At 38.1% G+C, this 17,296-nt stretch overlaps 1 protein-coding gene across 5 annotated transcripts in view; it reads left to right on the top strand.

The window, feature by feature from the left end:
• Nucleotides 1-1,303: 1,303 nt before the first annotated feature.
• TRAF2 (TNF receptor associated factor 2) overlaps nucleotides 1,304-17,296 on the top strand; it is a 65,031-nt gene continuing 49,038 nt past the window's right edge. For 2 of the 5 annotated variants that reach the window (XM_007475391.3, XM_007475392.3), the window contains exons 1-2: nucleotides 1,308-1,521; nucleotides 1,646-1,802. In XM_007475391.3, coding sequence (XP_007475453.1) covers nucleotides 1,382-1,521; nucleotides 1,646-1,802 — 297 coding nt within the window. In that variant the 5' untranslated portion in view covers nucleotides 1,308-1,381. Of the gene's footprint in view, nucleotides 1,522-1,645; nucleotides 1,803-6,197; nucleotides 6,355-17,296 lie in introns of those variants that run through there. The other 3 variants (XM_056812727.1, XM_007475393.3, XM_056812728.1) reach the window with 3 other exon arrangements.

A 17,296-nucleotide genomic window follows, 5' to 3' on the forward strand; every position in this document is an offset into this window, starting at 1 on the left:
TCTAGGCCTGGCTCTCAATCCACTGAGCTACCCAGCTGCCCCCCAAAAAAACTTTTTTTAAATTTAAATTAAAAAAAAAAAAGAATGGCAAACCATTCCGGTAAACTGAATAACAATAAATGCTATGTAGGAACTAAGATGTGTCAAGTCTATTCTTCCTAGAGACTGAAGTGGTATCGGGGAGAATTTATAATCTCAACGTATTGCGGAAAATATTTTTATGCTGTTCCTGTCATATCACTGAAGTAAATATCCCTCTAGTCAGAGCTTAAGTAGTTAAATGAAATAGAGATGGTTGTATTATAGGCACCTCACAATGGGGGCAACACTGATGGAGCTTCAGTCCATGGTAGCAGAGAAGAGAGAGAGTTCAACCTCTCCGGTATTTGCCCTAGAGCCCTGAAGGAGAGATGTAGTTTACCTGGCCCTTAAAGTCACACTATATCCTGCAGGGGTCCCAACACACTCCAGTGTCTCTGCAAGGCACTTTTACTCTGTATCATCACAACTCCCTGAGAAGCAGGCTCCTTTGAAACTTCCATATAAAGAAAAGCCAAGTGAGGCTCAATATGGGTACGCAAGATCCCCCCCCCATATCACACATATCTTGTACCCCAGTTGATATTTTTTTTTGGAGAGGTATTTCTGAGACCCAAGTATGGTGACTGGTCCTTGTAGAAATCCTGTTTATTTTCCCTAATCAACTTCTACATGGGGAAGCTTAAACCCTTGGGAATCTGGCATAGCACAGAATCTACCCTGTGCTGAGGTATATACTCAAACATTCTAATCTTCAATTCCTCAGGCTTAAATTTTTGAAAAATCAAAATATCACGTCATCGAACTTCTGGAAAGAACATGGTTGGTGGGTTGAAATTTGGCCCTTGAAATGTCAATAATTAAACTACTTATCCTCATTAAACTTCTCAGAGAATTTTTTCATTTATTTCATTTTCATTTTGTTCGTTTTTTGTTCCTGTTTAAAGTTCACAAAGCCATTTCCTCTAAACCTGTCCAACAAGTGAGACGTCTACTTCATGATTTTTATTTGTGGCTCAAAACTTCTTTGCTGCTGAAACTTCCTGGTCAAGGTTTGGCAAGGCAGGTTTTACTTTCTTTTCTGTTTCAGAAAAGTAAAGGAGAAAGAGGGAAAGATTACTGAGAATCAAAGCCTGCTAAGGGACCTGGAATGAGTCACCCTCTTTTTTAAGCCAGTAAGCAGCTCCTCCCAGTGTGCTAAAAGTATCATGACGTCAGAATCTAGTCTTTGGGTTTTTAACATCTGCAAGCCCCAACTACTCCACTGAATTCATAGGCTACTAAGGAGGAAGACCAAAGGTGCTGATTCTGTGGATTTGGAACAATTCTCCTTAGAGTTAGCATGGATCTTGATTCTGGGCTACTGGATCATCTTCCCAATTCTTCAGCCAATCTCTTATGTGACCTTGGTGGAGTCACTAATCCCCTCTGTTCCTCAGTTTCTCCTTCTGTAACAATGGGGAAATTATTTTTCAATAACAGGTAACATCTGGAACTGTAACATATTTCTCTGATGGTTGGTGATCTCTTCTGTGTGTTTCAGAATTGGCATGTAGTATTTTGTTCAAGTTTGGATGTTCTAGCTTATTATTTCTTTTCTTCTCAGGAGAGTCTCTTCCGGAGAGCAGAGACAGCTTGACACTCCCTGGAGCCTGATATCAATGGGACATGGGCAAACTGAAGTGCCAGTGTGCGTGACTGCTGGGCAAGACCCTGGACAGCCCGTCTCTGATACTGAACTTCACAGTCAGGCTCTGGATCAGGTAGGTACAATTTGGGTAGTAAGAGAGAAAATCCTTTAATTCAGCTGGGGCCTCTAGCTAGTGAAAGCTGCTAGGTCACCCTTTGGGATGACAATGTTAGTAAAATTAGAGATAAGGGTTTCCAGGGCTGCTTATTCGGGAAATGAGTGTGTGGCCTGAATGAGGGAACCCCCTAGATTCACTTCTGGGTTGAAAAGCTGGGAGATCCCCTCCTTGCACAGCTTTTCTGATAATGTGAAGGGTCCTGATGGTGGTTTGGTATGCTCTTAAATGTGAAAGCGATGGGAGGAAGGTAAAATGTTTTGACGTTCTTTAACCCTTCTGAAGTCATTTTCATCAAACCACCTGGTAGTTTTGTGCCTAACTACAGGGAGTACAATATAGTTGCCACATTTTATTATAAGAAATAATTTTGTTAAGCCTTTCCATAATCCTATCCTTGTTTTTTTCCTATATATTTTATCTTATGGAATTGGGAATTTTGTTAATTAAAAGTTTTAATTATCTTTATAATCTGAAGGGACTCCACAGTTTGTATTGTGGAAGACTGGTGGAAGGTAAAGAGATGTTATCTTGGTTGGCCTGAAAGTCCAGGGGTTAAAAGGACTTCTTTGGCAGGGCCATATTAGTAAAGTGAGGAGGGGTGAAGATTGCTTTTGAAAAGGGTGAGATTGGTCAATAAGGTAAAGAGAAAAGAGAGAAGCCAGCAGACAAAAGAAGGAAGTTCCTATTAGATGGTGGAAATTACCCTAATCCAAGGCAGTCTCCGTATTAGGTTTAGATTAGGAGGGGTTTAAGAAGGTATACACTGGCAGGGGCTAACCACTGTAAAATCCAAATCAGATTATTTGCCAATTCAGGGAGTGGGGAGAGGAAGGAGGGAGAGAAATTGGTTCAAAATTTTTTTTAATGATTAAAAATTGTTTTTACATGTAATTAAAGGAAAAAAAGTTTTATTTCCCCCATAGTATCAAACCCAGAGGACTCAGTGGTTAGCCCCTGCCAGTGTATACCTTCTTAAACCCCTCCTAATCTAAACCTAATACGGAGACTGCCTTGGAGCATAGTTAATCCAAGTTAAGCGGTTGGATATGAATGTTGCAACAGTGTGTGTTAATATTTGGACTGGGAAACATAGAATTACACAATTCCTTTTTAAAAAAAATATTATTTAAAAATAAAACTTTTTTTCCTTTAATTACATGTAAAAACAATTTTTAACCATTAAAAAAAAATTTGAACCAATTTCTCTCCCTCCTTCCTCTCCCCACTCCCTGAATTGGCAAGTAATCTGATTTGGATTTTACAGGAGAAATAAACATTTTCAACTGTATGTCAAGCAGTATAATAGGAGGGGGACCAGATACTCAGGAAATGTGATAAAATAGTTAAGATTTACATAGCACTTTAAAACTTTCAGAGCAAGGAGGATTTGAATATAGCCATTTTCCAACTTCAAGTTCAGTACTCTATCAACTATTCTACTGTAATCTAGGTAATTTTATGGCAGAATCCTGAGAAACATATAATAGTAACTAATATTTTTTTATATTGTTTAGTATAGTTCTTTAAGGTTTACAAAGCATTTTACATATATCTCATTTGATCCTCACAATCCTATGGGGGGGGTGCTATTATTATTCTCATTTTACAGCTGAGGAAATTGAGGCACAGGTCACAACTAAGCAGGTATCTGAGGCAGAATTTGAACTCAGGTTTTTCCTAATTACAAATCCATTATTAATAAACTAATTCTAACTATTCAGAACAATATAAATAAGTGCTGTAGAAACCGAGGCAAAGAGTAGTCATGGAATGAATGTGTTGAGGGTAAAACAGAGATAAGTAGAGCCAAGAATCCAGCCACCTCATTTCCCATGTTAATGTCAAATTTCAGAACAAAACATTCACAATTTATTTAAATTTTGAAAGGGGGGTGGTGGTGGGTGGGTCTGAAATTTTATTGTAATTATGTAAGTCAGGTTGAACTACTTCCTTGTATCCAGGGTCATACAGGCTTTCTGTTAAGTACACTGAGTATACTAACAGTTTCATTTTTTGCCTGTCATATCATTGATATTCTATAATACAGAAGAAAATGCTTGAGAGTTAGGATATCTATTTGGTTTAAAAGAAAGCCCTGGGGAAGGGACCTTGACTATTTCCGATGATTAGTTATAGAAACAATTTTTACTTTTAATGGCATAAAACTCGTTCTAGGGGTTTGTCTAATTTAATATAATTAAATTGAGACCTGTCTTCAATAACAACCCAAAAGGTCTTATTATTACAGAAAAGGCATAGACTTAGGGAAATTTCTATTCTAAGTAAAACCCAATTGAATGATAATTCCTTACTCTGTCTCTTTACCATTTAGGGTATTTTAACTTAATTATGTAATATCCTTATAAGCTATCTAGAATCAAAGAATGTTAGTTGAATTGGACCTTAGAGATCAAATTGTGTACAATTCTCTCATTTTAACTTTCACATCTGTTGATCTAATTTTATCCTCATAACAATTCTATGAGAGGCAGCAAGTGGCTAGTGTTGGCTTTATAGTCAAGAAAGAAGGGGGTTCAAGTCTTGTTTGGTGACACCTATTAATTGTGAGACCATTAGGCCAATCATTTAAACTCTCAGTGTTTCACACAACTAAGATTGTAAATTACAAGGAAATTGCTTTGCTGAGAAGCATTGATAGAGGGATTTCTGCATGGGGAATTGCCTAGCCTGAAGAATTGTAAGTGCAGATTTCCTCTCTCCCCTTCCACCTATCGCCCCAAGAAAAAAACTAAATCCCACCAATCTGATAAAATAGGTTCAGTTCTCTTTATTTGAATGTTGAGGCAAATGAGGGAGTGCAGATTGCATAGCTAGTTAGTGGCAGTCTTGGGTTTATGGAACTCCAGATTCCTTACCTTTCTTCTATTTAAATTAGACTGTCCTGTTTTAATTATAGATATTTCTATGACATATCTAGTCTCTCGCTTTAAATATGTTGTTATCTAGTAATGATTGTATCTTTCATATAGATCTATAACAGGAGTCCTCAACTGGGTAGGCTTTCAAAAATGAATTTAAAGTAGCTTAGAGATCCCTTCTAGTTTAATATTCTTAGGAAAGTGCCAGGTTTCAAGGAAAACTAACATTAGCTTGAAGTACTTATATTTAATATCCTCTGTATTGGTTTAGAACACTAGAGTCTGAGTTTTAGAGACCAAAAAGCTTAGACAGGTGCAGAAACAGACTCAATGAATTAATTGAAAAAAGCTGATTTTGAAAAATTTTTTAGTCAAAATTTCACTATCTTTTTTTTTTTTTGGTATGGAGAACCTTCTGACCTAAAACACCTGCTACCCAAACTGCCTCCCAAATAGGAGAATTTTGTGAGAGGTATAAAGTGATGATTTGGATTTGAGGTTACGTGTTCCTGGCTTTTGGATACACTGACTTATATCACACTTCATCCAAGATGAAACCACCGTGTTTTGGGGACAAAGGGTGATTTTTTCAACCTCATTAGTTTTAATGTAAGACCCTATAGGTCAGGAAAGTACACCCTGGAAGATAATGGGTCATCATAGTTAAAAAAACTCCTTTTGGACTTCAGGAATCCCATCTCAATTCAATATTTTTAAGCACCTACTAGGTACTCTACACTGGAGATATAAAGATTTTTTAAAAAGTTACTGATCATAAGTAGCTTACAGTGTAATGGAGGGATGAAAGGATAGGCCATAGACGCGAATAAGTATGATAAAAAAAGAAGGTAAGAAGGGGAAAAGGGGAGATTTGAAAATTTTGAGAATTTCAGAATCATTTTTCAGTAAGACCGTGATGGAGCTGTGTGATATTGTCGAATTTCCTCTGGCTGAGTAACACTGAAGAGAAAAGCTGACGCCCTTGACCCCGAGGCCCGGGGAGGAGAGGTTCTTCCCCCACCCCCACCCCGCCTCCCATATCAATGAGGTATTGGGTGTTTGTGTGTATTCGTAGTGCTCCTCCACTCCAAGGAAAAGAGCAGCATTTTTTCATTTTTTCCCCTGGGGCCAAAATTGGTCATTACAATTTTACTGTCTGATTTCAATTTAGTGGGAAAATGAGAATTCTGAGAAGTATAAGTAACTGAGATGTAGAGAGCGTCCAGGTCGGGCGGGGGTCTCCAAACAGGGCAGCGCCTCTCTGCTGTCCCCCAAATCCGAACTGTCCAAGTGGAATTACGCGTCAGCCACAGACAAAGCAAGTCCCCAAGGATTCCCCCTCACACTCTCTAGGCGGTGACAGGACCCCCATTTGCGCTCGGAAAAGGCGGGAGGCCAGCTTAAGTAGTAACGGTCGCCGCCGAGCCAGCCAATCAACGGCGGCTGCGGCTCCCTCCCTTCCCCTCACCGTACCGTCCCCCCACCCCACCCCAGCCGCCGCCACCACCGCCTCTCGGGCCCTCCTACTGCCTGTCAGTCACTACCCCAGGAGTGGGGGGGTGGGGCCGGCGGCGGTGGCGGCGGCGGAGACTCGGGCTCCAGTTCCGGGGCGAGCGGCGGCCGTTGGGGTGAGTTGAAGGCGGTTCGGGGCTGCCAAAGCTCGGAGCAGGAGCGGGAGCAGGGGAGGAGTAGGGAGAATTCTGGTGCGATTAGCGGGGCTGAGCCGGCCCGAGCCGAGGGAGGCAGCTGCGACCGCAGCCTTCTCGAGGGGGGCTGGCGGACTGGGAGCTGGGAGCCCGGTCTCCTGGGTCTCCTCTTTCTCAGGCCCCCCGAGGCGGGGGGAGGGGCGCTCTCTCCAGACCCCGCGGGACGGATCCTCCTGCTCCCTGGGCCCTGTCCGCCCACCTCCACCTAGGGGCAGGCCGGCCTGGGCCAGGGCATGCTCCTCGGCCTCGGCCTTCTCCTGCTCGCACAGCCCGAGGACCCTCACTCTTGCGGAAATTGGGCCGGGGGCGGGAAAGGTGTGGGGAGGCCACCCTGGGGGCGTGGAGAACCTATATTTCCAAACTCCGTTTTGCCCTTATTTACATCGAGTCCTGGAGAGAGGAAGTCGGTGGGGGGTAGGCGGGGAAGGAGCCGGTGGAGGGGAATTTCCAGCTCTTCTTTAGGATCAGGGCTTGACAGGAAGGGCTTTGCTGGGAGCCCTTGGCTTATTTCTGTGCGGAGGAGGGGAGCTCTGCAAATGGGTGCAACCCCTGCTCTCTCCCCCCACCCCCCGGCCTTTTATGGATGCCCCTCTGGGAGGGGACTTTTCCTTGGGAATCGTCCTAAAACTGAAAGCCAGTTTTTTGTTATCTTGATTGTTTTATCTATTTACTTCATGAATGGATTCTATGGGCTGGCTTGGCTCTGTCCTTCTTAAAGTGATCCAAAGATTCCTCACTTATGTATGTATGCATTCATACCTTTTCTGGTGTCAGGCCTAAAGTGTTCAGTTTGGATAGAAGATATACAGATTCGTTTTAAGCTTTTACTTTTCATAGTGATGGGCTTCAGGATAGGTCAAAAAAGGCTCCAACCTTTAGAATCCACATTTATGCTTTTACAAAGAATTTACCACACTTGATTCTCACAGTGACCATGTGAAATAAATAGTACAAGTAGTATTTTTACTGTTTCATAGATGAAGAAACTTGAGAATCTTAGAAACTTTTAAATGACTACTTGCCCTAGTTCATACTGGTACTATAGTTAATTTGTGGCAAAAACAAGACTTTTACCTCCAATCAGTCTTCAGACTCCTAACTCACTGCTCTTTCACGCTTTATATCCATTAGTGCCAGGCAAATGTTTTTATTGTTTTACAGACGATGAAACTTTTAGAATCTCAAAAACTTTAAGAGATTTCTTGCCTAAATTCATACAGTACTACTATAGTTAATGTGTGGCAGAATTAAGACTTTATAACAAGTCTTCAGACTCCTAGCACTCTGCTCTTTAATATCATATTTTATTTCCATTAGGGCCATTTAGATTTCACTATATTTCATGGCCACAGAATGTATTACTAACCCCAGCAAACTGCCTCTTACTGGGTCACAGGACAAGAGTGTGATTTGCTCAATGTAACCTTTTATCACTGTTGGAAAAGCAACTCAAAATGTTTTTTCTACCTTTGGTGGAGTGCCAGCTTTATAGATCAAGGACAGCACATTTTGTCATTTACCAGGGCTTAATGCCATGGTCTAATTAGAATGAAATTAGTTTCTAGTCATTTGCAGCCTTGGGTCTGGTTTCTAGTTTCAGCCATACTACTAACAGGCTCTCTCATTTTGAGCAATCTATTTAATCAGCAGGTATTTTTTGAGTACCCATTCTGTCACATAGTATAACAAGCACTAGACTATGTGTCTGGAAACCTGAATTCAAATCTTAGTTCCTCTGTTTGATGAAAATGTGATCTTGGGCAATTCATTTTGACTTAGGCCCTTGTGGTTTTATCTGTAAAATGAGAGAGGAAAGTGGACAAGACAATACTCATAGGATTTTTGGAAGTGGTAAAGAGGAAAATGGGTAGGAGTTAGATGGCAGCTGTAATAAAATTAAAATCCTGTCTTTGACACTACCTACATGGCCTTGGGCAAATCATTTAACAATTTCCTTATCTATAAGATGTGTGGTTGGACTAGATGGCCTTTCAAGGCCTATCTAACTGTGTAGTAGCTATGATCATCCTTTGCCCTCCTTGGAACACAGTTTCCTTGTCTGTAGAATGAGACTAGGTGCCTTTTGAGGTTCCTTCCTGCTATGTAACTATAACCCCTGATAGGAGGAAAGATATGTCAAATTTCTGCCTGCCCTTCATCCGCTATGCAATTTATCTACCCTTTTTGCCTATTAGAGACAACTGAGTGGCTCAGTGGAGTCAGGAACACTTGAATTCAAATCTAACCCCTGACATTTAGTAGCTGAGTGACCCTGGGCAGGTCATTTGACCTCTGCCTGGCTTAGTTTCCTCATTGGTAAAATGGATATAATGATGGCACCTTCATTTTGGAGTACCTTTTACAACTGTAAGGATAATTTGAGATGATATTTGTAAAATGCTTTGCAAACCTTAAAGCACAATGTCTTATTTTCTTAGAGGATTATTATAAAGATAAAATAAGCTTTAAAATCACATTGAGGGGTAAAAATACTATGTAAATGAAAGATACTGTTTTTTCCCCAAATATGTCATATTTCATACTATGAAAAAATTATTTTGTAAGTATTTTTAATACAAGCTGATATTTTACCATAATTTATTAGTTTCTACTTTGTGGAGTTTTGTCTCATATTGTTATGAATCCAGACAGCCTTTATGAAAAGATTGCTGTTAAATGTTCTCCATATGTGCAATTATTCTACTAAATATTTTTTTATTTTGATACCTTTTATCTATTTTTCAAATATATTCCACTATTTTCCACATATAAACCACTCCTTATGACAAAGAAAAACATTTAAGCAAACCCCACTGACATAGCACCTGTGCAACTGTTCACTCCAGATAGTGTGACCTTATGCAAATCACTTTACTTCACTGGACCTCAGTTTCCTTATCTGTTAAATGAGGGAATTGAACTAAATCAATTTCTAGTTTAAGATCTATGCTATAGTAGTTGTATCTGTGTCTATAGACTCCCACCTCTCTGAGAAAAGAGGTACATTACTTAGTTTTTTGGGTTTTTTTCTGGAGCTAAGAGTAGTCCTTAGAGTTTCACTGTTTTTGGTTTTAATTTTGTGGGAGAATATTTTTGAAAATTGTGACATTTAGATATGATGCTTTGATTAAAAATAATAACCGGGGGCAGCTGGGTAGCTCAGTGGATTAAGAACCAGGCCTAGAGACAGGAGGTCCTGGGTTCAAATGTGGCCTCAGACACTTCCTAGCTGTGTGACCCTGGGCAAGTCACTTGACCCCCATTGCCTAGCCCTTAACACTCTTCTGCGTTGGAGCCAATACACAGTATTGACTCCAAGATGGAAGGTAAGGGTTTAAAAAAAAATAATAACCCATAGATGAAACAACGTGGCCAGTTTTTGAGAGTACAGAGGAACTAGATTCTGGCAGTATAGTTGTATATCTAGTAATGTAGTTGTCATATTCCATAAAGGTCTCCCCATTTTATAGATGAATAAATTGCAGCTCAGAGGAGTCAAATAACTTCCATGGCCACAAAACAATTAAGGATTATTGGGTCAAAAGATATAATTTTTTGTAATTCTTGAATATTGTCAGATTGCTCTCCTAATAGATCCTTCCAGTTTATAATTCTACCAGCAATGTATGGGTGTATTCAGCTCTGCCCAACATTGTTTTATCACTTTGTTTTTTCTAATTTGATAGTTATAAAAGTAGTCAAAAAACCAATAACATTTGTTATTAACCTACTATGTTCCGGGTGTAATAGGTACTTAGCTAGGTATTAGTTGTATAAATACAAAAATGAGACAGACTTGCCCTTCTTCTGGAGGGTTAGAGTGTAGGCAGACTCAGGGATAGTGAGTGATGCCAAAGAGCAGTAGATTGTCATATCCTTTTATTAGCAGCAACAGCAACAATAATAACAGTGATTATAATAATAATAATATGTATTTGATTTTTTTTCCCTTGATTATGATATGGAGGAAGGCTTGGGAAAGATGACTGGTTAGTGAGACAAGAAAAATAACAATAGTGCCTGCACTCAACTAAGCCTAGGCAGTAATAATAATAATAATGAATGGTAATGATTACAGTAACTACCTTTTATATAATGTCTATTATGTGCCAGGCACTGTGCTAAGTATTTTGCAAATATTTTCTAAGGTGATCCTCACAACAACCCTGGGAAGGAGGTGCTGTTGTTATCCCATTTTACAGTTGAGGAAAATGAGGTAAACAGAGATTAAGTCATTTGCTCAGGGACCCACAACTAGTAAGTGCCTAAAGTTGGATTTGAATTCAGTCCTAGAAGTAGAAGGCAGAAATGTACTTCACAGAAAAGTGAAGATTAGGTGTTGCTTTTGATTATTTTTATTAGTCTTTATAAATTTATCTGTTAAGATTTTACCTTTTATTTGAACTACGGTTCAAATATTTTCCCCAACTTGTTATTTTTCTTTTGAGTATATTGTTTCTACTTTCCAGAACTTAAAATTTTTATAATTTCTTCTATTTGTTAATAATTGATGTTATCTGGCCTCAGTTGAAATAAAGATTATTTCCTTTTTTCTAACATTTCATAGTTTATTTTCTTAGACTTAATTCTATGATCCAGCTGGTATTTATTAGGGCATTAAAATTTTTTAAAATAATAGTTTAAAACATTCCAAAAATTAATATGGATACTATTCATCCTTCATCATGTATGGAATTAACTATAGAATTATTAAATATAATTTAGTGGAATATTTATTAAGTACTTTATATGTCAGGGACTATGTTAAGCACTGGGGATTCAAAAAGGGATAAAAGATGGGCCCTACCCTCAAGAAGCTCACTATCTGTTGGGGAAGACAACAAGCAAATATGTACAAATAGCAATATAATAGGATAAATATGGGAAGGAAGATACTAGAACTGATATACTGGGAAAGGCTTTCTCTAGAAGTTGGGATTTGGGATTTGAGCATTAAAATTGGTATAGATAAATATATTACATAACTGTGTGTATGCACAATAATTTGTAGTTAGAAAAAAGATTTTTCTCTTAAGAATACTAAATATCTATTATTTAAGGTGGTGTTTTTTTGTTGTTGTTGTTACTTAGGTCTTTTCTTCTTTCTGCTAAAATGAAGCTGAAACCTGGCCATGGCCCATCTCACTTGAGTCTTATAAGGATTAATTAAAATAATTAGTTAATCTTCTAAACTATGACCTAAAGACTTCCATTTGGTCTCTGTTCCTGCTTCCTTTCTAATGAAATCAGGATAAAAACTACCCATGACTTATGTTATTGCAGTGTTATGAGGACTGATTAAATTATATCTAAGATGAGTGTTATCTAAACTGTGTTCTAGAGAGTTAATTAGAGCTAGGCTCTGATCTTACTTCCTTTTCTGGTAAAATAGAGATAACTACCCATGACTTATATCACAGAAATTTTTTGAAATTAATGAAATATCTACAGGGTTCCCCTGTGGTCTAGTTGAGATTTCCAATAATTGTTGCCCATTTTCTGTTGACTGTCTCCCTGCCTTTTTGGCTAGAAGATTCTGGTGTAGGAAATCTTGGTTATTTATAGTAAGTGAGAAAGGAAAGAGGGGGAAAAATCAAAGGTGACAATAATCTAATTTTACCTAGAAAAAAAGTTCTTAGTATGTTGCAGTACAAATTACCTTGGTAAAATTTACATTAAAAAAACAAAAACACTTTTAATAACATGTTTTCTTTTTGCTTCAGTCACTTGTTTTTATAGCATGGAGTTCACAAAGTTTTAACATTTATTCTTTAATTCTTCAATATGAAATCCCATATCACATTGGATATTAAGCACAGCTTTGACTAACATTCCATCTTTCCAAATCTATCCTTTATAATCATATAAGTTTTGAATAGGGTTTAAAGGATATCTTACATAACTGTGTGTGTGTGGGGGGGGGCAACTTCTGTGTTTTATCTCCATTTCATGGTTAAACTTTTTTAACTTTTTGTGATATATAGTATGGTATATCATGTTGAAATAGTCTTACTCCATTTAAGAATTTCTATAATTCTGAAATAATTTTATATGTTGCTGTATTTATCAGAGCTCATCTTTCCTTCTAGGAGGCAAGACTTCTAGACACACCAAAATTTAAAAATCCCCTAAAATAGTGGCTATTTTACATTCTGATGAAGATGCCCAGGACTTAGAGGCTTATTTGGGTTTTTGACATAATATTGAATAAGAAAGTGAGATTCATCAATTAAAAAAAATTTTTAGTACTCCAGACTTTGTAATGTCATGCCCGTAATGTGTCCCATAATAAGCATTTTTAAAAAACAGCAATGGTTAGCAGTTTGTTTTTTTTTAATTGTTCTCCCAACTTCAGGAAGACTATGCCATATTCTAGAGCAGTGATGGTGAACCTTTTAAGACACAATGTGCTATGCCCCACCCGCATTAAGTCTCCTACCCCAGATGGGGAAGGGAGAAAGAGAGGGGAGTGGCCCAAGTGCTCCACTCAGGGGAGGGAGTAAGAGCTTTCATTGGGCTGCTGGCCAAAGGGGTGGGGAGGTAATATGGAGAGGGGAAAGGGAGCAGCTCTGGCAGGTGAGGGTGTGCCCACAGAGAGGTCTCTGAGTGCCATCGGTTTGCCATCACAGCTCTAGAGTAATCAGTAATAATCCTTTTCACTGTTAGGTTTCTCTGAAGGCCTTTGATTGTTTTTGTGTGTATTAATTAGGCTGTTTCATGTGACAGAACTGGAAGTTCTTGGCATTTTATCAGTTCTTGGCATTTTTCTTTTATTTTAACTTTCCTTTGTAGGATCTTAACACTTAACTTTTCCTCATCAACTATCCCATTATATGTCACTAAAGTGTGCTCTAATGAGTTATAATTTTTGCATGTTTCCTTGGTGCAATTATCCATTCTTTAAAACCACAGTTAAAAATTTAACTAAAGAGAGCAGTGAAACATGTGGCAATGGCACCAAATCTAGGACTCAGCTCACAGACACCCAACTAAAGGTTAGCCACCAAAGTGATTTTCTCAAATTGCAGGTCTGACATTGTCACTTGTTCACTAAGCTGTGGATCCCCATCACTTCTAAGATTAAATATAAAAATCCTCTGCTTAGTCCTATATAATGCAATGCTAGATAATAAGAAAGTACTTTGAAAATACCAGACATTATCAATTAATAACTGATAGCATTATTTGTAGTTTCAGATTACAAAAGTGAATCCAGTATTCTAGAATTGAGTGTGGTAAATGGACTTTTTAAAATGTAACCAACACAAATAATAGCATTGCAAAATAATGCAGTTGCTATAGGCGAGTATTTGTTCTCCACCCCCATGTTATGCTATGGTTTCATGTATAAACAAGAATCAGAAATTATAAACTTGGAAATTCTCCTAGCAGTATCAGCTTGCCTGATTTACTTTAGGCTAACTGGTTGCATTGTAAATAGGTTCCAAAGCTTTTTAATTCATTTTTAATCCCATAAATAATATTGCATGTGATGTTTCAGTCTAATATCTTTGGTAGGCATTTAATTAAATTCATACCAACTTTACTATCTGAACTAAAGATAGAAAAATGATATAAATATGCTACAATGAAGTACAGGCATACCTTGGAGATATTGAGAGTTTTCCAGACTACCTCAAAAAAGTTCATATTGCAATTAAGCAAGTTACATGAATTTTTTTGTTTTCCAGTACATATAAAAGCTGTGTTTACATTGTACTATAGTCTATTAAGTGTGCAGTAGTAGTATGTCTAAGAAAATGTACATACCTTAATTTAAAAATACTTTGCTGCTGAAAAATGCTAACCATCATCTGAGCCTTCAGTAAGTTTATATAATCTTTGCTGGTAGAGGTACTTGCCTCTGTGTTGATGACTGCTGACTGATCAGGGTGGTGGTTGCTGAAGGCTGGGGTGGTTGTGGCAATTTCTTACAAAGAAAGCAATAAACAAATTTCTCCATCTGCATCGATAGACTTCCTTTCACAAAAGATTTCTCTGTAGCATGTGATGCTGTTTGATAGCATTGATAGTATTTTGCCCACATTAGAACTTCTTTCAAAATTGGAGTCAATCCTCTCAAACTCTGCTGCTGCTTAATTAAGTTTATGTGAGGAAATATGGAGGCTTGAGAAGAGGCAGAGAGATGTGTAAAGATGGTGGTCCAGCAGTCAAACACATTTTTTAAAAACCCTTATTTTCCATTTTAGTATCAAGACTAAGTATTGGTTCTAAGGCAAAAGAAAGGTAAGGGCTAGGCAAGTATGGTTAAGTGACTTACCCTGGGTCACAGCTAGAAAGAATCTGAACCCAGGACCTCCCATCCTTAGGCTTGACTACTTACTGAGCCAACTAGCTTCCCCTTCTGGAGCATTTTAAGAAGGGGATTGACATGATCTAACCTGTGATTTAGGACTTTCATTTTGATGGCTTTTTGGAGTATGGATCAAAGATGGGGAAACTAAAGATAAGACAGTCTGTTGAGAGACTGTCAATTGTTCAAGTTAAGAGGATCTGAACTAAAGTGAACTCCAAAAGAATATGAACTTAAATGATATACCCACAAGTTAGTGAAGAGAAGACAGATGGGAAAAATGTTGTGAACTTAGAAATAACAAATTTGGTGACTGGAAATCAGTAGCGAAGAAGACTAAAGAATTGAGAATAATTCCAAAGACTAAGAGATTGGTGGAATTCTTGGCAGAACTGAGGAAGTCAGAAAGGAAGGGTACATTTTGGGGAAAACATGGAATTCTGTTTTGGGCATGTTAGTTTGAGATGCCTATGGGGCATCCAGTTGGAAATATCTAATAGAAAGTTACTGTTGTAGAACTGCAACTCAGGAGACAGACTAGTTTAGTGATGGAGAACCTATGGCACAGGTGCCAAAGATGGCATGCAGAGTGTTTTCTGTGGGCATTCAGCCACCCCACTCCCCCACCAAGCAGAGGGACTGGGGGGAGGCTACTCCCCTCCCCCTCTCCACCACATCTAATGACATTGTTTCACGTGCCCTGCCCCTCTGCCCAGCATCCAATGTGAGTACACAGTGGGTGAGATGGGTGGATCACAGGCAGCAGAGCTGGAGGGGAGCAGAGTGCTCAGGCCATATTCTTTCTCACCACTAGCTCCTCTGCCAGCTACCCAGTGGGTGTGCTTCCTCCTGCCTCTGTCTGGGGTAAGGGGGGGGGGGGCATGGTGCAGCACCCAGTGGGGGGGCAGGACCTGGCACTCTGTCTTTAAAAGGTTTGCCATCACTAGACTAGGGCTAGCTATATTGATTTAGGAATCATCTGCTTAGAAATGTTCAGTACTTGTGGAAGTTGATCACCAAGAGAGAAAGTACAGAGAAAGAAAAGAGGGCCCAAGACAGAACCTTTGGGTATATTTGGAGTTAAGGAGGTAGTATATAGATAATGATCCAGCAAAGGGAGTAGCCTACACAAGGTAAGGATTTTAAAAAAAATAAAATAAAAAGGATAGTGTAGTTTCTTTTCTTAGGTCTTTAAAATTACCCATTTCCCTAGATAGAGTTCTTTAAGTGTTAGACTGCCTAAAGGCAAGAGCCCTTCCAATTTTATGTTTTGATGAGTTTATGAACTGTTATAGTCAGACTTTGAGGGAATATATAGCTAGTTTTTTGGAATTTCTTAAAGGCTACTAGAGATTATCTAACAAGTAATCTTTTGCAGTGTTCATTTGTAAATCATAGTTTGAGAGTTAAAATATTTTTTTTCTAAAATATGTGAATACTTGTATATTTCAGGATCACATCCAATGATTTTAAATTAAAACAGTTCTACTAATATTTTTGAACCTTTTGACATGCCCTGGAGAGGCATAATATAATTATATAGATTATTTTATAATAATAATACAGCTTATTTTAAAATTAATTCTAATTGAATTGAAAATTGGTTGCTTCTTATATAAAGCCAGTGAAAAGTGATATGGTCATCAGGGTCAACATAACTTGTGAGGCATATATATGTACCATATGAGTAGGGATACCATTATGTGAAAGAGTAGGATAAAGGAGAACATTTAGTGTAGATAGGAAATTTTTCTGATGACCTCTGCAAAAAGAACTAGTCTTTATCCTTGAGGTGTTAAAATGCCTATATTTTGGAGTTTTGCTGTCAACTTTTTCACAAGCAGAGTGGAAACATTTTTCTGCTTTCCTAGGGAGATTATATGGATTGGATGCAAAACTTAGTGAATCAAGTGTAAAGTTCCCTAAAGCCTCCTTTACCTAAGAATGAGGTTTAAATCCCCTTCCCAAGACTGTAAATTTATGTAGTTCACTATTTATAGGAATCTAGTGGAGAATTCTTTTGTAAGGTAAATCATTATTTTTTAAATATAATTTCCCCCTCCTAATTTATTTGTTTTGCAAGTCGAGATCTTTTTACGTGGCTTTGCATACCATAGTATGAAAAGTGCATGTGTGTTTTTTACTATATATTAAGCTTCCCAGATAACTTCAAAATTAGGAAAATTAGGTCCTTGAAGTTATTGTGATTTCTTTGTAGGAATATAGTATAGTGAGGCAAGTGAAAAAATGAGATAATGGTGAAAGGAAACTAGAAAAAAGGGAGTCTTAATTAATACAGTATTAAGACTTTTTAAAAGCACCCTTTGGTGTCATTCAGTAGAAATGATGGAGCAGCTTACTAAAGTTGGGGGTGAAAAAAAACATTGACATCTTTGTTTTATTATTATCAACAATTAATTGGCCATCTTCAACACTGACTTCTTATTCTTTACTTTCAGCTTCTCTAAAAGCAAAGATGCATTCTAGTTTAAAGTTCTGATTAAGTTTAAATTGATGTCTGACTTCTGTGTATGTGAGATTTTTGCATGG

The sequence above is a fragment of the Monodelphis domestica genome, chromosome 1 (genome assembly GCF_027887165.1).
Source record: "Monodelphis domestica isolate mMonDom1 chromosome 1, mMonDom1.pri, whole genome shotgun sequence".
NCBI classification, from domain to species: domain Eukaryota; kingdom Metazoa; phylum Chordata; class Mammalia; order Didelphimorphia; family Didelphidae; genus Monodelphis; species Monodelphis domestica.